General features: G+C 43.7%; 1 protein-coding gene across 5 annotated transcripts; it reads right to left on the reverse strand.

The window, feature by feature from the left end:
- Positions 1-4,182: 4,182 nt before the first annotated feature.
- LOC125985121 (ephrin type-A receptor 4-A) lies at positions 4,183-23,594 on the reverse strand. Of its 5 annotated transcripts, none has more exons than XM_049747681.2 (19): positions 23,363-23,591; positions 22,314-22,381; positions 19,396-19,593; positions 18,750-18,860; positions 18,043-18,397; positions 11,505-11,660; positions 10,652-11,122; positions 9,765-9,889; positions 9,488-9,647; positions 9,296-9,407; positions 7,832-7,890; positions 7,609-7,722; positions 7,340-7,525; positions 7,197-7,258; positions 6,918-7,127; positions 6,659-6,835; positions 5,522-5,709; positions 5,263-5,446; positions 4,183-4,942 (listed from the first exon to the last, which is right to left on the reverse strand). In XM_049747681.2, the coding sequence occupies exons 1-18, from the start codon at positions 23,517-23,519 to the stop codon at positions 5,263-5,265; spliced, it is 3,093 nt and encodes a 1,030-aa protein (XP_049603638.1). In that variant the 5' UTR covers positions 23,520-23,591; the 3' UTR covers positions 4,183-4,942. The 5 variants fall into 5 exon arrangements, with proteins under 5 accessions (XP_049603638.1, XP_049603635.1, XP_049603637.1 ...); XM_049747678.2 differs by having other exon boundaries at positions 4,183-4,946; positions 5,267-5,446; positions 23,363-23,588; XM_049747680.1 differs by having other exon boundaries at positions 4,183-4,946; positions 5,267-5,446; positions 7,197-7,525; ... (1 more) ...; positions 19,540-19,593; positions 23,363-23,440.
- Positions 23,595-23,879: the final 285 nt, after the last annotated feature.

Here is a 23,879-nt window from a genome sequence, read left to right on the forward strand (position 1 = left end):
TAATAAGTGATTTCCTCCTCGATGGTGATTGCATAGCATTTCAGGATCATTTTCTCAACAACCCGATGCTAAAACAACACGAGTGAAGCTGTGCAGATAGAAGGTAATTGTGTCTAATAATGTGTGCTCACTCTCAGTGGTCTGTGTCTTGCTGTGATTGCTTTAAATTCCCTTTGAGCGCTTCAGGCACACATTTAAGGATTCAGCATGGTCAGCATCAAGATGAGGTAAAGTCTCTGCAGTGGATACATGCTCTCTGCATTGAGGGTGGGGATACAGTAATGACTAATTGAGTAGAAAAAGCCTTACTGTAGTTGGCCTTTAAAAAAAAAAAAATTATAAACCTGATCACCGGTAGGAGACCCCGGGGACGACCCAGGACGCGCTGGAGAGACTATGTCTCTCAGCTGGCCTGGGAACGCCTTGGGATCCCCTGGGATGAGCTGGATGAAGTGGCTGGGGAGAAGGAAGTCTGGGAGTCCCTCCTGAAGCTGCTGCCCCCGCGACCCGACCCCGGATAAGCGGAAGAAGATGTCATGGATGGATGATCATATATATATATATATATATATATATATATATATATATATATATATATATATATATATATATATATATTTTTATTTTTTTTAAAAAGCCATAGCTTCATTTGGAGGGCCATTATGACTGTCAACCCAAATAAATGTATGAGCCCCTCATATTATATACAGTAAAAGCTACAAAACAAACTGACACATAACTCGTTTTCAAATCAGATGAGTAAAAACTGGTCAAATATTAAAAAAAAGAAGATGTTATTAAAAGTGAAGACAATTTGCAATTCTAGTAATGACACAAATTTGCTATACAATTTGTCTTTGCGGGCCACATAAAATGATGTGGCGGGCCATATCTATCTTTTTACTATTTCATTCTTTCGTCTCAAAGAATCATTATAAAGGACATAATGCTATTTAAAATGCAATTTTTTGTGTTAATATTATTTTAGTTTAGTTCCCAATTAACTTTACCCACCGTTGGCCACTAGCCATGGGGAGAGACACCAAAAATGAGATCATTGATTTTCTCCATAGGGGTTTCTGATCCGTCATGCTGCTAAGCTTTGGAACACTGCAGGGCATCGTGCATCATCTCGTTTTTCAGAGCCATCACCTCCACCCCCTGAAAACTTCCACGCTTCCTTGACCTGTCACCTCATGAGACACAAAGCATTATTTGGATAGCAGACAATGGGTTCACAAAGTTGCCCAACTTCAACCGAACATTTTACAACAATTTTAACTCTCAAAACCTCTGTCACTGAAGTTGGCAAGTAAAACGCTGCATTTATGCAGGTAGTTGGTGGAGGTCAAAACAGAGGTGGAACCAGAGTAAATATTGGAATTGCGTGGCCGGGAGCATGACTCCCAATTAATGCTAATGTTGCTACTCTCCTACGAATGTGTAAACAGGCCAGATGCTTTGCTCACAACTGCCAAGCACATGAGGTGATAATGTGTCAATGTTATGTTTGCACATTTTTCCGCAGCAAGCTGCTTGACTTACAACAGTGTTAAAAAAAAAAAGCCACAGCTAACAAAACTAACCATTATCAATTTATTTTACGACTCCTTTTCCTTTCCAAGATGAAAAAGTAATTTAAAATCGATGTAGAATATGTCAGATTGAAAACCAACATGGTGTCAAACTGTTTTAAAACCATTAGTCTGTGTGAGTACGAAAAGAGCTTGTGAGGAAACACCTGCTGTTGATGTTGGAGATCCCAAGCTGCCGTCTGCACTGTTTGCCCAACGACTTGTAGGATTAATGATAATCGCTGCGCTATTCCTTTCGGGATCCGTGAGCAAACAATCACGGAGGCCCACTTTTCACAAGCTTCATTGTTTCACACCTTCAAATCTCATGCACATTGTAAACCTAATTTTAATCTGTCACGTGAGGCTGAAAATAATCAAACTAGACAAAAACACCTTTGATTTGCATGTCATTAGTTCATCCATCCATCCATCCATCCATCCATCCATCCATCCATCCATCCATCCATCCATCCATCCATCCATCCATCCATCCATCCATCCATCCATCCATCCATCCATCCATCCATCCATCCATCCATCCATCCATCCATCCATCCATCCATCCATCCATCCATCCATCCATCCATCCATCCATCCATCCATCCATCCATCCATCCATCCATACATCCATACATCCATCCATCCATTTTTATGCTTCCCTGGCAAAAATGATAACATCAACAACAAGAACTTAAAAATGCACACCACTGCAAAAAAAAAAAAAAAAGACAAAAAAGAAAAACACCCCGCCGGGGTTGTTTTTCTCCAAGTGGGTAATAATGACTGCAGCAGAAGAAGTCATTATGAGCAGGCTAATGCGTGTCAGATGCTACCTGTCCAAAACCGCAGCAGCAGGGGAGAGCGAGAAAAGACTTGTGTGCCCGGCCAGCATAATGAGAGAGACACACGGCCTGCCATGCCGGACAGCTGCGTGCAAACGTGCATCCTCAGCCTCACTCCTTGCCCGCTGAAGTGTTTCTTGGCGGTCGTTTTCGAGAAATACACACACAGCTTTGTCAGGGTTGCCGTGGGAATGCCTGCGGCATTGTGTCCGTCTTTGAGGGTGCTGCCTTTAATCCTGAAACAAATCTCGACTTTGTGTTGTGTGTCTGCGGCCGTGTGCTAGCGAGCGTGCCCGTGTACAAAACTCAATCTCACAGCCATTAAGTTACGGCTGGCTGTGCAGCAAAGACGCCCCGCTGCCACTCCCACATGGAAGAGCAGGCAGGATTAGCCGGATCCATACGAGCCCTAATCTGGGGACAAAAACCCACAATGACCTCCCACTGAGACATGGAGACAGAAAGATTCAATTTGATCTGCCCTCCTCAATACATCAAGAGTGTCTTTTGGGGTTAACATTACTACTGCTCACTCGACCATCGGTCAACGTGGATTCTGTTATCCATTTGATCGATTCCTTTTAGCACCATTTGGGACACACGCTGGCCTGATTTGTCACAGTCATTGCAAATTAAAATAATCTAACTTCAGATTAAGTGGGGGAAAAAAAGAGAAAATAGAAGCGAGCCATTGATGTGCTTCAGGTGGTGCTCCTGTTTGGGTTGGCAACAGTGAGCCACTTTGTCGTTACGGCTTCCCTCAGAGGGTCATTATTTACCGAATAAATATTGAATCGTCTCGTATTAATACATAAACACAACAAATAAATGGATTACTACTTTTCAAATCAGAACTGTTTTCTTCGGTTATTGTTCAAAAAGGGTCAAACAATTCTTACAAAATCTCAACATTATTATTTATTACACATGAAAATTAAAAATGATGGTACAAGAATCATAAGAGTTGACATGAGTTGATCTCGCGGGCTATATCGAATGTCATGGCGGTCCGGATCTAGCCCCCGATCCTCGAGTTTGACACCTATGCTCTAGTGTGAGTATATTTTTGGCACCTTTGTCTACCATTAATATAACGCTTAACAGTCAGATTCAGTATGCAATGCACCACCATGAAAGATGGCCTGGTCATGTGACACCACTTGCTCATTATTATTGAGGAGCAGCAAGTTTCAGAGCCTGGAGCCAAACGGACGATTCCTCTCTCTCTCTCTCTCTCTCTCTCTCTCTCTCTCTCTCTGTCTCTCTCTCTCTCTCGCTCTCTCTTTCTGTCTCTTACTTAGCGGCATCTGCCTCATTAACCACCATCAGCATTTCATTTCGGGAGTCATTGGGTGTGAGTCATGGCGGTGTGGGGGGGCGTCTTGTGTATCTGTGCATTTGAACGTGTGTGTACGCAGCCAACTCTCATTAGCCTGGAAAAACATTGGCATATTTGCCAAAAAACAGATTGTATCGTCCCTTTATGTATCAAAAGCATCCTCCAATCAGCTCCCGTGCGTGTGTGTGTAAGAATATGTGCATGGCGTGGTAGAAGAAGACAGATGTGTGCTGATTGGACAAGTTTGCACAGTGAACTCAGCCCAATCTATCTCGACAAACTCGTGATACCCCGTCAAGAGAGCCCGCAGCTTTTTTTCTTACCCTTTTGAATGCAAGATCTCTTGAAATTCCATCTTTCTTGCCTCCTCTCCTCTCAGACACAACTGTAAGCGAAATCAATCAATAAAACTATATGCAGTCAATATTGTACAAGAATGTCCATGGATGGATTTGGGCATTTATTATAATGCAATATGGCAACCAATTCATTTTTTTCCCCCCTCAGTGATTCTAATTTACAATATACAGTAGAAACTACTTAAAAAAAGACCATAAATAAAACTTTCCATGTAGCTAATAAAAGACATTCTATTGTAAATGTCTAATTATTACAATTCAACCAAGAGAACTATCAAAAGGAAAACATTCGCTCCGTTAGTATGTAACTATCGTGATGAGATATTTGTCCTGACTCCTTCCAATTCCACTTTGCATATCAAGAATGGTCAAAGACGTGCGACGCTCGGACGTAAGGGAGTCGACTATTGGCGAATTTACATGGTACGCACATGTTTTTTTTTCAAGTCAAGCCCAAAGCAGCGAAAAAAGTCCCACGTAAAACTGGAAGCCATTCTGCTGTCAGAAAACAGAAAAGAAAAGAATGCAACGTGAAGAAGAGGATGGGCCTTCAGTCTCAGTAGCAATCTGTGGCCACGTCCATATTGTGTTTTTAGAAAACTTGACAAAAGTGCTGCTTTCTCATTCCACTCCTTCTACTGATCCACTGGTGAAAGGTCCCCCTAAAGTGCATGGATGAGGTAAATGGAATTCAGGTATCCCACCTGTGACTCAGACCGGAACCATTGTATGTTGCATGTGTTGCATTTGAGACAATATTTCTTGCTGTATACTGGCAATTAGTATGTCCTGGTGCGATGTTGCGAGGATTCCCAATCTTTCCATCTCCCTGTGGACATGGAGGGGAGAAAACACAAAAAGAGGGGCGCTTTGAGGGCACTAATCAAAAATGACATCATCACTCGCGACAAAAATTCATCGTAAAAACAAGCTATTTGCATGTTTGGTTCTTTTTCTATAATGCCACAAAATGGCGTCAAAACACGAGCATTAAGAATGTAGTAATTGGTCTCAAAGAAGTATGTTTTATGTGATACATGTTTAAATGTAGAATCCAAATAGTTGGAATTTATTCCGAATAAATACTGTCCACGACATAAAGTGGGCGGCCATTTTGAAAAAGTGTCATAATAGAATGGGTACACTTACTGGTGTGTGAGTGCCAGTAGGTTGTCAAGGCTGGAATATCCTCCTGCCGCCAGCGTCTCCGTGTACCTCTCCAAGCCAATGGACTGCAGCCACTCGCACAATGACCACTTGGACACACACACTTCTGGTAGGACCGACACACACACTTCCGGACACGCTCCTGACTCCAGCACTGCAGGTCTGTGAGCACACAGAAACTGCTGTGTGATTTTTTTTTTGGGTTAGTTCGAAAAAAAGCCAATGTGGGGACTGTACCTTTCCCCTCCAGTTCTGCGCAGAGTCCCGGGGTTCCGAATAAGTTTATCCAGCATGTTAAGGATCTGGCTGAAAGTGGGTCTCTCGGCTCGGTCTCGTTCCCAGCAGTCCAACATGAGCTGGTGCAGGACCACTGGGCAGTCCATGGGAGCGGGAAGGCGGTAGCCCTCCTCGATTGCTTTTATTACCTAAAGGAAGGACACAAGCGTACTATTTGTACAAGTATGTTTATTTCGGATTTTGTTTTTCATTCAAAAACCAAAACAAACCCAGAAGAATAAACCACCCCCTCCCCCCAAAAAAAACCACACACAAACCACCAAACAGCAACTACTTTGTACACCGTAAAATAGAAATCATAAACGACAAGGAGTCAATTCAAGATCTCTGTTGATCTTTTTTTGAAGGTGTATAATGCAAAATGCCTCACAAAGGAATTTCAAATTGCTTGAAAATCCAACGAAATGACTTCTTCGACTTTATAATTTGTAAAAGTATGTTCACATTGATTTATGATTCTGTGGAAGCTGTCAAGATTTATCGGCCGTTCTGCTTTGAAAGTAAAAGCAACAAAATCTATTCGAGGGTGCAAAGGTTACACACACAGTCTCGGCTTTGTTTGCCTCTCCTGAAATATCAGAGACGGGAAGCCTGTTTCATGTATTCTTCTACATCAAGGGGCCTCATTGAAGTTTGCATAATTGCTCTCTACAGGAATAAACGTTTGAACATCGACCAGTTGCACACAAATTGTGTTTTGTCGGAGCAATCTTCGAACTGACGGTCCATATGTGGCTTTTGCATTTGCCACATTAAATGTGTCCTTATTTTTTTTGCCGTGGGTGCAGAGGAACGACTTAATTGCTTCACAAAATCACAAACAATATAATTTTGGAACTGCTTTAAAAGTCCTTTAATGATACACTGATTAACTTGTAATGTGAAGTGTTTGACTAATTATGGATTACAAAGAAATCTGTGATGTTTTACTTACAGTGCCATAAATAAATCAACTGAATCTATTTATGTCCCCAAGGAAAAATTTGCACACTCGCGTAACGCATCGGCGGTAAAGCGAGATCATTTTACTTCTGAAAGTAAGAAGACTTGAAGGTCGGAGATGTTAAAAATACTCACATCCTGGTTGTTCATGTCCCAGTAGGGTCTCTCGCCGTACGAAATCACCTCCCACATGACGATGCCGTAACTCCACACGTCACTGGCTGTGGTGAACTTCCTGTAGGCGATGGCTTCGGGAGCTGTCCACCTGATGGGGATCTTCCCGCCGGGAGAGAGATAAGTGCCAAGGGCTTCCTGAAATATGAGGTGTATGATAGGTTCCCTCCAAAACAATGTTTTATTATTTCAATGAAATGGAAAATGTCTCCATTCTTACCCTGGTGGTGTAAGCGGCCTCCGGGTCGTCCTCCAGAACCCGACTGAGACCAAAGTCAGACACCTTACACACAAGGTTGCTGTTGACCAGGATGTTCCGTGCGGCGAGGTCTCGGTGAACGTAGCTCATGTCCGACAGGTACTTCATGCCCGAGGCGATGCCGCGCAGCATGCCGACCAACTGGATCACCGTGAACTGGCCGTCGTGTTTCTACGCGGTGACGAGAGCCAATCAAACAACACCATCCAACTTCAAATTGACACGAAGAATGAATCGTACCCGAAGAAAAGCATCCAGGGATCCATTTTCCATGTACTCCGTAATGATCATGAGTGGTTTACCTAAACACAAAAGAGTCATTATCATATGAATGAAATGTCGTGATTCAATATGGCCGCTGCCGTTCATCCGCGTCAACTCACATCTGGTGACAACTCCCTCCAGCCTGATGATGTTGGGGTGGTCAAACTGCCCCATGATGGACGCCTCCGACAGAAAGTCTCGCCTTTGTTTGTCCGAGTATCCCGCCTTTAGACTTTTAATGGCGACGTAGACTTCTCGCTTTCCGTGCACACGCAAGCGCCCGCTGCACACCTCTCCAAACTCTCCTACACGCCACACAGCAAGGTCAAGTAAGTTCGTGTGTGTGTCTGTGTGTGTGTGTGTGTGTGTGTGGCATTAGCGGGCTCACCCATGCCGATAACTCTCTCGATGTGAATGCAGCTCACATCAATCTCCTTGGCAAACTCGTGGATGGCCTGATCTGGGTCCTCGTAAGTGAACGGGTCCACGTAGATCTTCACGCCTGCAGTGGAGGGAAGACGAATTTACAGAGTTTTCGGTAAATTTCCATGGAAATTTGAATCTGGAAATTAAAAATGGTGTGCAGCATTTAATTTGCGAGTGAAATCTACCTGGATTAAGATGTTTCTCCTCCTCTGAGTCTTGTTTGGTTTTACTGTACTTGCTCCTCCTGGTCACAAATGATAATTATATTAGATACATGACACTGAAAATAAGATTTTTTTTTTTCTTCCATGTTTGCGTTGACACGTTTTTATTTTTTATATCCTGGGAAAATGATGACAATAAGAAGAAAGAGCAGGAAGGACGCAGCGGGAGGACATGAAAGCGTTTTCGGAAATGGGGGGGGGGCGGTTCGGGGGGTTGACATCAGGTAGTATGAGATAAAAGGTGTTTTCCGCTAAACAAAGAAAGTATCCCAAAAAAAACCTTTGTGGATGAGCAGGAACAGGTGTGTTTTATGTGCATCTGTGCGCACCTGCTACGGCTTTGTGTGCATGAGTGTGTACGTGTGTGTAAGAAAGAGAGCGGAAAGTGACACACATGCATATGGACACACAAGAGGAGACAGTGATGACAAGTCGGGGACAAAGGGATTATCACTGTCTCCACTCTAATCCCCTTTAAAAAGCTGCAGGTAACACACACACACACACACACCTTATTAAGCCTCACAATAGAAGCGATAGCGTGGGCGTCTCTCTTAATGATAGTGCTGGCGTTTAAGGCAAATGCATTATGTATTAAGAAGAGCCTCAATGGCCACTTCATTGGACACACCTGCACCGTCCAATGAGAAGGCACTGAATCCGAAAGCTGCCCTTTATACTGAAAATATGGCATCATAAAAGTATAATTTTTTTTTGTTTTTAGTTCGAATTCATTCATCATTTAAATTAAGAAATAAAATAAACATGGGTTCTTCATGGGATAGATGGATGGATGGATGGATGGATGGATGGATGGATGGATGGATGGATGGATGGATGGATGGATGGATGGATGGATGGATGGATGGATGGATGGATGGATGGATGGATGGATGGATGGATGGATGGATAGTTTTTTGTTGTTTGTTTTTATTGTTTTTATTGTTTAAATCGTGTTCAAAATAAAGATTAATTAATTAATTCATTCATTCATTCATTCATAGATAGATAGATAGATAGATAGATAGATAGATAGATAGATAGATAGATGGATGGATGGATGGATGGATGGATGGATGGATGGATGGATGGATGGATGGATGGATGGATGGATGGATGGATGGATGGATGGATAGTTTTTTGTTGTTTGTTTTTATTGTTTTTATTGTTTAAATCGTGTTCGAAATAAAGATTAATTTATTCATTCATTCATTCATTTATTCATTCATTCATTCATTCATTCATTCATTCATTCATTCATTCATTCATTCATTCATTCATTCATAGATAGATAGATAGATAGATAGATAGATAGATAGATAGATAGATAGATAGATAGATAGATAGATAGATAGATAGATAGATAGATAGATAGATAGATAGATAGATAGATAGATAGATTACGTGATGCGTGTGTGTGTGTACCTGCGACTGATGATGAAAACAGCTGCAGATACAAGCAAGAGAATTCCAACGCCGCTCACGGACAACAACAGGAAGGCAGAGTTGACGCCTTCTCCAATCAGAGGGAAGGGATCTAACAGGAAACAACATAATTGATTGTTCCCCGCTGCAAACATAAACACGATCCATCAAAATGCGGCAATAGTTGGATACCTGAATTGGTTGCAAATTCAAACGGGGCGCTAAACTCTCCATAGCCGGCGGCCGTGCGAGCCCGCACGTGAAAAACGTAGACAGTCAGCGGGTTGAGTCCCGTGACTTCCACGCTTCGAGAGAAGGTCCTCATTATGCGGTAGGACCGCTCCCTCTGATCCTGATTAGATCGGACACAAAGAGGGGCCTGCTTTGAATACCTTCCCACAAGCCCATCTCACAAAATATTGGCATCACAAACATTTGGCTGAGCTCCATTAACCTGCCGAACGCTCACCTTCTCATAGAACTTGACCTCATATTCCAAGATGACCCCGTTGGGTTGATCGGGCTGTTGCCATGACAATGACAAAGTATGCCTGGTGACATCTGTGGCTTGAATGGATGACACCCGTGAGGGAGCTAAAAGATAGACAGATCCATTCATGTGGTGCATGCAGCAGAAGATTGTGTGGACTCAATTCAAATGCATAGGTGTTCCTATTATTGTGACTAATATCTTCTCCTATAAGTAAGGTTTGGTGAACCTTTCTCCGCAATCCCATTGACCCAGCGCTCAGGAGAACTAACCTAAATCTTATTCTGTCCTATTCCTCTGGGAGCAAAACACCTCGCTCACTCTATAGCTCCCCATCGCTCCATTTTCCATGGCTCCCTTTCATGACGTGGAGCCATATGGTTGTGCAGCTTGGGCTTGACACATCCCAGGCACCAAGCTCATGTTGTGCGCTCCAAGCTAACTTATTTCCCCGGGGCACCTCAAACTTAGCAGGTGTGCCACTTTTCAAAATGCCAACGTGAAGACAGTCGAGACAGAAAAACTAACGGTAGGCCATGTGTGTGTGTGTGTGGGGGGGGGGGGGGCGCTCGGCCGACACCCTCTCAACTAAAATGAAACACGCCGTAAAAACAAAATGAAAGGCATTCTTCTAATCATTTATGGCTTCCTGTTACTATTTAAAATTGCTTGTTTGGAAGTTCGTGATGTGCATTTCCCACAATGCTTACTGACATCCGGTTGAGAAGACCTCTATAATTAAGTCAACCATTGTTTAGTGTAGGAGGACAGCGTAATCGCTATGGCAACAATGACAGTGAGATGATACTACTGCTCCTAGTGGAGAGAATGCATTAGAATTTGAAAATTTAATGACTGGTCCTTACCAGCTTGATTGGTTGTTACGGAGACTGACACGCTCTGGGAGGCCCCGGCGGCGCCGCCCTGGGAGACCCCGTTGCGTGCCTGCACGATAAAAGTATAGTGAGTGTGGGCTCTGAGCTCGCTCACCACCACTCGGGTGCCCCTCAGGCCGCTCTGGTCTGGAGAGAAAAGCACGTCTGAGCTGCAGGGCTGGCACAGCTGAGAGCCCGAGGCCACTCTGGCTGAATCTCTCTCGTAGACGCCTCTCCCCATCTGGACTTCAGTTCCCACAATGCCTTGGTCTGATTGCATCCCCTCAGGTTGGGAACCACTATGATTCCTGGGGATGGGTTTGTCAGCCGTCTGGCAAATAAGACATTCCAGGCTGTAGCTGATGTCGCTTCGACCTCCCAGGCGGCGTGGTGGGCTCCACTCCAGAACCACAGAGGTTTCGTTCACAACTGAAATCAACTGCTGTGGCGCCGATGGAGGCTCTGAGGAACAAAGATACGAAAAAAATGATGATATTCCTTTTTAGACTTTTCCTGAGCACGCACCAGGTTTTTTTTCCCAAGCCAAGAAGACCACATGCTCCGTATTGACATAATTAAGTTTTACGACCGAGGGCTCCAACACAGGACTTCACTGACGGGCTTAGATGAGCAGACAAGGAGAAAGAGAACATTTATTCACGGCGGCGTCTGAGCTGCCTAACAGGATGTGGATGGCTGTTTAGTCATAAGTAATCGGATCACCAAAACAAGAGTACCATTTAGACAAATGCGTGACGAAGAAACGTGTTGTCTGTGTTTGTCATTGTCTCGACGTGATTTCCATCTTTACAAGAAGTGGACCGATGTTGTTTTTTTTTCTTACGGGAACAAGCCATGGCGGGAGGGTCGCTGTCAGCTCGAAAGTATCCGGAGTGGCAGTCGCAAAACGTCGCCCCTTCTCGGAGGGAGTAGCTGTGTGGAGGACACTTGGAGCAGCTTGGGTCAGATGACCTGGACTTGTAGAAACCAGCAGAGCAGGCTGTGAAAAGATGCAGAGAAAAAACAGTCACAATCAGGATTTGTTTCTGCATCAGAAGACACAAATTGTCTTCATGGAACATGATGTGGTGGATCGTATCTGGCCCCCGAGCCTTATGTTTGACACCTATGTCTTTGGCTCTTTGGCTTTAGCCACCAGTGTAGCATTTTTGGTCACATCCCGAGCTTCAGCAACACTGATGTGCCAGCAGTTTCCTGCAGCTAATCATCACTGATCATCAGTGAAGCTGTTAACGCACGAGGAAAGGCGGCAATGTGCCAGCTAAATCAAGCGGAGACAGAAGACCGCCGGCGAGCCACTTGCTCACTCTGCAAGCTTGAACACACGCCATCATGAAAAAAAATTAAATAAAATGCAAAGATTGTTTTTAGTGGTTGGGGGAATATTTTGTAACACTAAAGAGAACATTTTTGTCGTGAAAATTGAATGAACGCGAGTAAAGCCGTTTGTTTATGCCCTTGAGGGAGACACCTGTAAATATATTGCTTGTGGCAAAATGGCTGCCCACCCTCCAAGCAACATAATCGCAAGCCACTCAGGCCAAGTGACCCTTGACCCTGTCATACAGTTCTCTTTGTCTTCCATATTGACAAGTCACAAAGGCCAGACAATAAGATCATTGACACGAGCAAACAACCTCAAGAGAGTTTTCCAAAGACATTTTGACTCTCAGCAAGTGACATTTACAGGAGAGAAGAGACGCAGAAATAGAGGAAGGGTCTTTCTCTCCCCCCATGCGTGTATTGAAGCGGTTTGTGCATTGACAGGCCGACAAAGAGCTAAATGAGAACATAATTATCCATCTTGACATTCACCGATGGAGCCAACCAAATTGAAGAGCATAGGGGCTGAAATTTTTCCTCTTTTGAATTCCCGAGTGGGGAAAATCCTCCGTTTGTTTCCATTGCAATCATTCACCTTTTTCCCTCATCACGACATATTCATCTGCTCGGCCCTCCCGCAATTCCAAAAAGATGGAGACATCCCAGCGCTTGCTTGGAGGAAGAATGTGTGCTTTCTGATGAGTGGATGAGAGGGAGGAAGTCTTGACTCACACGGACCATCCTGTCCCATCTGTGCGAGCCTCCATAGATTTTCCCTCCCTTTCACAACCTCCTTATTGGCTTCCTGCACATTTCCCTCACGACCTCCATTTTTCATGCCTCGAATCCTCGATAACGCCGAGTGAATATGAAAGTATTTTATATCTTATTGATGCCGATTCCAACGAGCCCGTACGGAAAGCTGTTCTCCAAATTCGTTAACATAAATCGAATAAAAGCAATAAAGGTAAAATGCAGCTCAAGCCAGGAAACAACAGAGGAGTAAACCAGACCAGATAAAAAGATTCAGAGCTGCTGAGGTTTTTTGGGGTTGATTGCAGAAGGGGGGTGGGGAGCACAGGGTCTTTGTCTATGTCCAACCCAATCACTTTATCCCTCTAACCAGCACCGAGCTCAGAATAAGCGAGGACGTGAAAGAAAGGAAAGCATTTGAAGCCGTAAACTTCTTTCAACGTCCTCTCTGTTGTCCGTAGGCTTTTTTTTTTTTTTTTAGGAGGGGTTGCAGTTTCAAAGTGTTTGAGAGGCGTAGGGGGTGGAGGGGGCAGTCTGACCTGGAATAAGAGCTCATGCGGATGTCATTAACCCGACGTGAACCCCTCGTGCTACTGAGAGCTGAGAACAACCTGCATCCTAAATTGATTGTATTGTCAACACAAAGTACATCATTGCTCCATTAGCCTTAACACTTAGCAACATAAACTAAATGCATTGGAGACACCTCTAAAACCTTGCGGAGAGGAGAAACAACCCAAACAGATGGTTGAAAAAAAAAAAAATCTTGGAAATATGGTTTTAAATTTGTTCCTGTGTTTGTAAAGTGGGACAACTTCACAAAAACGTCTACGAACTGAATGAGGAAATGATTTCTGAGATGTCGAAAAAAAAAAGGTGAGGAGGAATACAGATATGGAGGAGGGATAAAGGCAAGCGGGAGAAGGTGCCCTTTGATTACTATCAGCTTTGTCGACATTTGCATATGCATTCTTCATCCTTCTAAAATGCAAATGTGGCTCGGTGCAAATCTGACTAAAAGAGCCTTGTCGGCACAACGTATGCACACGGACGTGTGTGTGTTTTCGTCATCTGTCAACAATGCCCAGCGGACAGTTTAGGTGCAGGAAGTACCCCACGCTGTTCCGTGTCCGAGACCTGATGGATGGATGGAGGGAGGAAAAGACAGATTGATGGATGGATGGATGGATGGATGGATGGATGGATGGATGGATGGATAGACAGACTTAGAAGGAGGCACGCTGTTAATCACAGGGGTCATGCCCTGTTAATTACAACCTACAGAATGGGAGAGGAAGGACACCATTCTTATCTTTTTGTGCCTTCATTTAAGTCAACCTTACAAAGCTTAGCAATAAATCCAAATTTACATTAAAGCCTAAAGAATGTCTTCAGTACAGCGAGTTGGTTAAATTTAAAAACTGGTACGTTGAAGAGAAATCCAAAGCCAGCAGTTCCAAGCATTAGCATGTGAAAGAAAGGAGGGGGGGGCTTGAGAACAATGACCCCCGCGAACCTCCTCTCTGTCACACAAGGATCAAGCCTCCAGTAGCACCCGCCACCCCCCATGACCGTGGATGAGGAGAAAGACGGGATAATGAGAAAGCGAGAGTGCAGCTTGTTGCTGTGCCAGAGAGCTCCACAAGGACTAACTGGTTGGTGGGGCTGCTCGACGTGAACCTGACAGGACACCGGAACACACACATTTGATTGTGATGGAGAAATGCAAAGTCGTACCCCAAAGGGTTTCACCATCACTTCAATCCAGTCTCTTTACCAATTTTGGCAGCTACCATACATTTGTACAGTAAGCCCACACATACACACCGACGACATGCACTGTTTTCCTCCTACACACACTTCTGAAGGCATCGCTGGGCAGAGCTCCAGAGTGAAAGTACAGACACCAAAATCAGCAATCCAAAACCATTTAGTGCCCAAAATTCAGTTGAGCTCAATAGAGGGGCTTTGGCTTTATCTGCATTTCCCACAACGCATTACCGGCGGACATTTTGAAAGACTATCATGCTAACGTAGCATCATTTGGGCATCCCTTCATTGTTGGCTGTAAGAGTCAGGGGGAAAAGGCAGAATCCTAAAAATTTGTCAAAAATAGGGATTTGTTAATAGTTATCATGGGAAAAGATAAGAAAAAAACAGGTTTCTGATTAAATGAAACAACAGTGCTAATTTTGATTAGCATGTCTGCCTTTCATTGTATGATAGCATTAAGCTAGCGGACATTTCTTAGATGCAAATGACTCACAACTGACTCTACAAGGAAGTAGTTATTTGCACGTCATCCGACCTCAACCCAAATATTGACTGCGTGTAAACGTAGTCAGAGCTGCACATTAGCAATGCCAGAATGCCGGGACAGGAGCATTAAGCTTCACACTTGTCTCCCCTGATTGCGTTGAAAGTAATATCGCTATCCGACAAGTGTTGACGCATTTAATTTGAGTTTGAATTTGGAGTGCTGTGTCAACTATGTGAAAGCAAGCTGGCATCGGGGTTGTGTGTAAAAAGCAATAGGCGGCTTATCGCCTCTTCTGTCATGGCATAGTGATGTGGCTATTTTGCTAGAAGCCTCTTTTTCTTTTTCATCTGACTTCATTTTCTCTCTGCTGTCGATGAGACACTGCAGGTGCGCTGGAAAGAAGCACAAGCATGAAATCTGTCTCGATGGTGGGGATTGGGAATGGAGAGACTGTACACAAAGAGGTATTCCAAGCCTCCCAGGCAGTGACGGCCCCGGGCCGCATCAGAAAGCCAAAAGCAGGAGGGGAGGTGGGAGGCAGGAGTGAGACAAAAAGCAGGAGGCTCCGCTTCCATTCTTCAGCCATTCCCATTTCAAATTCTCTCTGTTGTTTCTCCGCTCGTCTCCCCGCCCTCGTTTCCGATCTTTCCAGACGGATCGCAGCTGTCAAACTTTTGACGACTTCATCTCGCTCGGTCGCGACCCCGCGCTCCGCCTGTATGGGAGTGTGTGCGCGGCTGTCAGTCAAGAGTGTTTGACGTCTTCATCGGGCTCAGTCATGACCTCAGTCTTAACCGGGGGTGTAAAAAAGAGGGGGAGTTCCCGCACTCTTGTGTTTCTCTACTCGTCCCCTTTGCACCCGTTGATGACCCCCCTCGGGCAGGGGGAGAGGCGGCTCTGCCTTCTGCTGTCACTGGCCCTTTTTCAATATCTCACCATTCAACATCTAATCCCTTCTTCCTTTCCACAGCTCCTGCTATTATCCACGTCAATCTGTATCAACCATTTTACTAGCTGAGCCTCCTCTTGTTTTAGGAATCTGAAAACTCAACTGGAAGGTTTGGGATAGCACGCTGAATTAGCCGTAACTTAACTTGAAGTTTGTCTATAAACTGGCAAAATAACAAAACCACCCATTAAGCACTCCAGTTCAATTTGCTTCGACAAATCTTCTCGGAGTTTATAAAACAACGAGTGAATAGCTAGCACAACACGGCTCTGCTACGAGTACACTTGAAGTGGCAGGTGTCTTTCAGCGCAGGCGCGAGAGTGAAGAAAATCCAGAAACCTTTTGACCTTGACGGCGGGTGGGAAGAAAGGACGTCTAAATCTGCTCTCCGGCGTCCCCCTCCCTTCCCCTCCCGTCATTCCCTCCCCGCATCACTGCAAACTTAAAATGGGAGAAGGTGCCCGTCCCACTCGGCAGGGTTAGAGATCTCACCGCAGTGCCATTTGCTATTCACACGCACTTTGATGGATTTCCAGCCGGGGCGAGCTGAGGCCGGCCGGCGAGCTGACAAGCGGCGGGAGGAAAGGCAGGAACTTCTGACAGATAGATGGCACTTCACATCTGCTCCGAGTTCAACCGAGTCAAGGGTGTCCCCTAAATCTCGTAGAGGAGAAACATCTTTCAGACCTTAGGGTCCCACCCTACAAACCTCCTCCCTCCTTTTAGAGTGAACAAACGGGGTGAAGGTCCTTAAGAACATTTGTCACACAGAAATTTGGCTACTGCTCATCTTATTGAGAGAAGAAAAAAAAAGCACACTTTTCAAGTCCTCGCATCGCCAACTGGCACCGACTGCAATTCCCTTTATGTCTTTGTTTTTCTCTTTCTCTCGTCTTTTAAACTTTGAATTATGGCACTGTTTGTTATACAATTAGCCTTCTGGGATAGGCTCCATAAATAAAAACAGTTCAGGGAGAGGCTCCACCATTTTCCCCCTTACAGGTCTTCGTCCATCTGTGTGGGAGTGAATAGGGGGGAGTGCCGCCATGTTGTGTGAACGCGTAAGACTTTTGTCTAATGCATCACACACACAAACACGTACATTTGAGTCGTCCTCGCCACCACGCCGTTCCCCTCCCGCGTCATCCGCGCCTCAAGTTTGTTGCTGAGAGGCGTGAACAGCTTGCATATTTGCTACTGTAAAGTTCGGACCACACTTATAAGTGACAGGAAGGCGTTTTGGGTTTTTTTTTTCCTCTCCGTTCCTTTTTGTCCAGATGGCGATTCACAATGAGACCTTACAACTTGAGTGCATAGGAAATGGAACACCAGTAATGAAACCAACATTCCTCCCCAAGTAACCCATTAAAAATTATTAAAACTATGTTCGTGTTGGCGTATAGTGATTATAATTTGTAAAATCAAATGTTATGTGAAGATACAGTATGTGCAAAACCATATGTCTAACATACATGTTTTGTTAACAGAGCTATATTGTGCTAATTATGCCATTACGGTGCCAATCTGAACTCGCTCTTGCCACTTTTCATGCTAAGCTAATGCTAGCATTTGAATGTAGCATAGAAAACAGACCAGATCTGTTGTTAATATTAAATTAGTTAATCATAATTGTGACCATTCAGACAGGAAGTAATGAAGTACAAATATAGCTAAGAAGCTAAAAATTCAAAACATGCTACACGTAATGTGATTTTTCAGTAAGTTAATAAAAGAGGGAAACTATTTTGTATGCAGAGGGTGGTTCGTTTGGCATTAAGCATATTAAACAGTCTGCAATTTTCTTTTTTGTTGTTTTAATTTTACCTAAGTCTAAGAGTTTAACGAGAATCTTTTTTTTGTCAAATCCAATTTGAAAAAACATACAGTGCAATGTTTATTGCAGTTATGCTACAGACTTGTATTTGCTGACATACTTGTCATCCTTCAACTCACTTTACTATGTAATGACAGCGTGAGACGAAGAGCTGAATGAATGTGCCGCGTTTACCGCTAAAGCCTCATCGCTGTCACTCGAATGAGTCACACTGTAATTATAACAACAAACAAGTCGCTTACCTTTACATGAACTTCCTTTTTCTTCGTATCCCGAGTTACAAAGACATCCACCGATAGGAACCAGCCACTCTCCATCAGCACCGCAGTACATTTTCGGCTCTTCCTTCTCCTCCGATTGGTCGACGCACGACCCCCTGACCTCCACTAAGGAGGAAGTGTCAGCTCCTGTCACTGTGTCCGGGAAGGTTGCCAGGTTCCGAATAGTCAGGGGGCAGGTTTTGTAGAACACCCGCACGGACACCAAGGCGATGCAGGCGCCGACATCCTGGAAGGCCAAGTAGAAGCCCTTCCTGGTTGTCACCTTCACGTCCCGCACCTCCGTGTTGAGCTTCATGATGCGGTCTCCAACGTCCACCTGGACACACAGAAAAACGATTTCTACATTGTTGCAACGGCGATGGATATAACAAAAAGTGGAGCCGTGTTTTCGTCCTCATTAAAAAGTCTTTCATTTAATGGAAATCAGTAGCACAGTGGTCTGTAATCCTCCTTACTAATAAATAATCAAATACTAATGAAAACATAAACCCCCTTGGGAGAGGTAATTAGCGAGGACTGAGAAATATTCCTGCATGGTCCGACTTTAAGATAAAAGTGCTTGTTGCGCAAATAAATACATTATAGCTGATTGTCGCAAGAGACTTTTCTTCCAGATAAGAGCGAATTAAAGTGAGCGGAGGCGGGAGGATGAAAAAGTCGCCCGTTACCTGAGTGAAGCTCTCGTCCGCCGCCACCGTGTCCACCTTAATGAAGCTGCTCTCTTTGATGAAGTTCTCCCTGTCTTCGTTGGACTCGTGGTAGTATAGATTGAATGTCTCCTGGAAGACAAAGAGGATTTGAAGAAGAGAGATATCTATTTATCTCCGTCGCTGCTCATTTTCACTCTTTATATGATAATGAGTCAAACTGAGCAGGGGGGGGGGGGGTTCCAGCTGTAGTAAAAAATACAATAAATATCCATCAAAAGCAGCCTCAGGAAATTCCATAGTGTACTGTATATTCTAGCATTTACATTGGGGGATAAGATAAAGACGCCTCGGTAAGATATATCCATGATAAAGAGAGACCACATCCATTATTAAAATTCATTGGCTGGCCATTTAATGTATGCAGACAAATAAGAATTTCAGCTACTGTGTTTCACTAATCCGCAGTTCTTTGTATTGTTTTGTTTTGTCTTTCTACTTAGGTTGCTGCACCGTTTGTGTTCAAATCTAATAGACGCTATTTGTTAGCCTATGTCGTTTGCCACTGTGCGTTAGCTTTAAGGCAAAGTTATGTGGTTGTTTTAAAATGCGCAAATTCTATTTTGCTTAGTTCATGTTTAGTTTGACAGCGAATTTTTCTTCATACCTTGCAGGTGCCAGTGACCCCAGGCAGGCTGTTGCAGTCTCTCAGGGTAAACTTGACCTCCACATAAACCCTCTGAGCACCGGACCTGGGGATCCAGTCCGTCCTCAGCCAGTTGTTCTGATTGGGTTGCAAGACGTTACACACCTGGTACGTCCTGATGGGGATGTTCTTCTCATCCATGATGCTCACTTCTTCCCACTGCAAAGCCACAAGCAAACATTTTAGCAATTATAGCATGTCCATTTCTAGGGAATATATTATTTTCCATTTGTTTGTTTGACATTAGATGCTCCGTCATAATTTGTATTTTATGACAACAAAAGGAAACAGCCTATACCAAGCTACAAAAGTTAATCACATGTATTTATTCCAAAAACTCAAGTGCTGCCAAGTGGAGACACTTTGAAATGAATCTGCCAGAAAATGAATCCCTGCTGAAAAACAACAAAATGTGGTTAAAAATAAACCTCATGAGCATGAAATCGTCGTTTGTTCTGCAATTTCAGGCACCATCTCTCTAAAAGCTCTCAGATAAATAGTTGCACAAAACTGTTGGAAAAATTTCACTGGAGGACAGTCTCTTCTTTTTTTTTTTTGCATCCAAAAGCAATGGCCAGTTAAATAAAAAGTTCATTTTTGTCCAAGAATTGGAATATTTTCAACATTGGGTTATCTAATTGACTGCAGCCATTCATCATCGCATCACTATTCCGCAGCGGTATCTCATTTGTTACCACTCGGTTTATTTTTTATTTATTTATTTACAGCCACATTTCCATGCAAGTAAAGCAGGTCCAGCCTTCACCGCACCATCCATCTCAATAGAGGCAACCACTTGCCTTGTACAGCGACCCCTCAAATGACCGCCGAGCCTCCCGACTCCAAATTGGCTTTTTATTGCCACTGAATAATAATCCGCTCTCTCCCAACAAGCCTGAGCCACACAAGCTTAAATGTGCCATGTCCAATGAGGGACAACGGGAGGGAGTGTGCGTGAACGACGCACTTTGAACCCTCATCAATATCACCGCTGATCTTGTCAGTTAGCTAATTTAATGCTACACATTTATGAATTGATGCGTGTGTTGGTGGGAATGATTCTACCAGATAACACAGATTAATGCGTAACCATAATATAGCGTACTCGCCGGACTCTCAATTAGTATCGGCACTGCTTGTTAGCGTGATTGTCCTCCTTTGGGCCGCTAATAGGTCAATTTGAAAAAACATAAGACAGGAAAATGGCGCAATTAAAGTACTGTAATGTTCTCGACCATCACTGCGTATACTTTTAATCAGGGGTGTCAAACTCATTTTTTTTTTTCACGGGCTGCATTGTAGTCATAGCTTCTTTCAGAGGGCCATTATGACTGTCAATCCAAATAAATGTATGAGCACCTCATATTATATACAATAAAAGCTACAAAACAAACTGACAAATAACTGGTTTTCAAATCAGACGAGTAAAAACTGGTCAAATACAAAAAAAAAAAAAGACATTATTAAAAGTGAAGACAATTTGGAATTCTAGTAATGACACAGGAATTTGATGCACAATTTGTCTTTGCGGCCCACATAAAATGATGTGGCGGGCCGTATCTGGCCCCCGGGCCTTGAGTTTGACACCTGTGCTTTTAATCAACAAGACCCAGTAAGCGATTTTTTTTGGCTTATGATTAAAATCTTTTCCCGCTGTCTATCAGAAAACAAATTTAGTCAAGTGCCCATTCTTTATAGTTGCATTAACAAGTCCCCCCTAAAACATCTCCATACATGAATTTTCTATAGCACTTATCCTCAAGGAGGTCATAGGTGAGCTGGAGTCCATCCCGGTTTACTTTGAATCAGGCGGGGGTCCACCCTGCACTGGTCGCCAGCCAATTGCCACTTTAAGACAAACAACCCTTCACACCAATGGACAATTTAGAGTCTTCAATGTAGCTAACAAGCATGTTTGTGCGATTGCAGAGAAAGGCCAGATTATTTGAGGGGAAAACACAAAATCCAAAGCAGAAGAGCCATGAATCAAACCTCGCACCTCAAAATTGCGAAGCATACGTGCTAACCGCTAAGCCACCTGTAAAAACATCTTTGTACTGATTCTAGTTAAAAGCGCCAAAAGAAAGTTGAGCTTCAAGGGATGAAAATTTTATGAGCGGTATACGATGCTTGGGAGGGTTAATTTGCGGAGCGTGAGTGTGCGTGCATGTACAAGGGCATGAGCACGCTTCTCGCGTGGCATGCGTGTTTTTAATGTGTGGGTGTTTGGAAGCCGGTGTGTAAAGAAAAATGAGGTGTGATGCTTCCTTGTCTCGACTCATTTGGAGTCTTTGTTAGTTGAATGAAAATCGCAGCTGCCAAGAGGGGGAGCAAAAAAAAAAAAGCTTTGGCCCTGCAAAGCGATCCCCAGCGATATGTGTATGTGAAGCAAGACGATGCAGAAAGTGTCAGAAGGGGTGAGTCGGGGGAGTCGGGGGGGGGGGGGGGGGGGGGTGCTGTAATCAAAAGCTTGGTGTGTGAGGACCAGGACCCTGCCAATCAAGCGGTCTGTGAGAGAATGAGCGTATAGAGAACTGAGAAACTGGTGTCAAGTTCACCAATAACTCTTAAACCAACAAAGAGGTGAGAGAGTCAGTAGACAACTTTTTACCATGAATTCTGGCTTATGCGTGGCCCGCTGTAAAAAATGTCGAATGGAAAAAAAACACCCACCACCAGGCTGCTTTATGCCACGTGGCATGCCAAACACAATGCCAACTAGCTCATATTAGCACTTAGGTTGGGTGGACAGCTCATTTTCAAATCTGTGGGATGAATATTTAGTTTCCAGACCTAATGTGTGTGCGTTGCCCAAAAAAAACAGCAGGTTGTCCAAAGTGTGTCTGATAAAAAGGAAAAAATGGAGAGCTCCCACTCACCCCTCCTTCTGAGGGACTCGCTGCCCATTTCAGCTCTCCTGGCACTGTCCTGGTATCCAGCAGAGTCACTAAAATGACAAATTTACTGTCAGTAATGGTTCAATTAAAAAATAAATATATATATCATTGGAAAAAAAAAGTTGTTGCGCATCCATTAAATCAAGCTAAGCTAGGAACAAATGTGTGATTCATAGCAAGCAAACACATCATTTTAATAGCTTCTAATGTGGATTTAAATAACGAATTATTGTACATTTAAAACATTTAAGGTCTCTAACCACCATGCTGTGGTGCCTTGAGATACGAGTTTCAATCTGCGACCATCCTTGTTACTCAAAAGAATGTTGACTGCATCTGCCTTAGTGTTGTTTTACTGTCTGTCTACATGTGTTGTTGCACCATTGTTGTTCAAATAACCGTCATTTTAAGTGTTTTGCATTTGATCTATCTCATATCACAAGGCACCAAAGAACCCAACCTACCTGGCTGAGAGCAGAAGGAGTATTTTGCTATCACACTTGTGGGAAGACTGTACAAGTGTGACTGGGTGAATTTTGTAAGGTCAGAGGTCACTGATATCGAGATTGAGTGAAGTCCTGGCTCAGCATTTCTATTCTCACTCATCACCAACATGGATGACGGTGTTAAATCAAGTTATTCCACATCAAACTCAACCTTAGTGGACCTTTGACAAAAATGTTATTTCCAAGCTACCATAAACTAAAAAATGTTTTGATAAGAAAATAGATTTTTTGGCATTTGATCCAAATTTATTGCTTGACGTCTGTCCCCAAACGTCTGTCCACATACTTTTAAATAAAATTTGAATAATAATCAGCGACGAGGTTGTCAAAATATTTCAAGACAAACCATTCACGTGACACATCTCAAAGTGCTTGTATCCCCACGCAAAAAAAAATTAATAATAAAACTGCCCCAGTATGTCAACTTTTTTTTGCCCTCAGACCGAACCATCCAAGGACGCACACGGAACGCACGAAGCCGGTCCTCACCGCGCAAAGACGCTCCCGGTTATACGGACTCCTTACCTTCATTGGCCGGATAAATCCTCGTCCTGGAACTTGAAACTAGACATATTATCCACATAATCGCCGTGAATGTTCGTCCTACATGCGCAGCCATGTGTAACGAAGGAAAGCGTGCGTGTTGGCCGCTGGCTGTGCGCGCTTGCTGCGGAAGATCCATCCCGGTGGGAAAAATGTGTGTAAATGAAGAAACCAAGGGTGTGTGTGTGGGTGGTGGGAGTGAGTTGGATGCAGAGGATAGTGGGGCGGTCTCACACTCGCGTGCTTGCCGTAATGGTCATTCAAACTGCACGAGCCAAACGATATGCATAGACCAACACTGAGGGAATTCTACATGTTTTCAAAATGAGACAGAAAACCAAAAGATCGTTATTTGGAATGGATACAAAAAGTCATTTGTTTGCTTCATTGTATTTTTTTAGTTTTAAACCTTAAACATCCCCGAGTTGGACCACACACCCAATAAATATTTAATCCGCCCTATTTCTCACACTTCCTTTATTTTTTATGTGGTATTTTA

The sequence above is a fragment of the Syngnathus scovelli genome, chromosome 17, assembly GCF_024217435.2.
Source record: "Syngnathus scovelli strain Florida chromosome 17, RoL_Ssco_1.2, whole genome shotgun sequence".
NCBI classification, from domain to species: domain Eukaryota; kingdom Metazoa; phylum Chordata; class Actinopteri; order Syngnathiformes; family Syngnathidae; genus Syngnathus; species Syngnathus scovelli.

Excerpts from the sequence above, each read along its gene's own strand:
- LOC125985121 (XM_049747677.2), bottom strand. The coding sequence starts at position 23,519 with ATGGATCTTCCGCAGCAAGCGCGCACAGCCAGCGGCCAACACGCACGC. Across the intron at positions 9,890-10,651 it reads CGTAACAACCAATCAAGCTG|CTCCCTCACGGGTGTCATCC; the intron begins GTAAGGACCAGT and ends TCTATCTTTTAG. Across the intron at positions 4,947-5,266 it reads CTACTGGCACTCACACACCA|GGAGATGGAAAGATTGGGAA; the intron begins GTAAGTGTACCC and ends CCATGTCCACAG.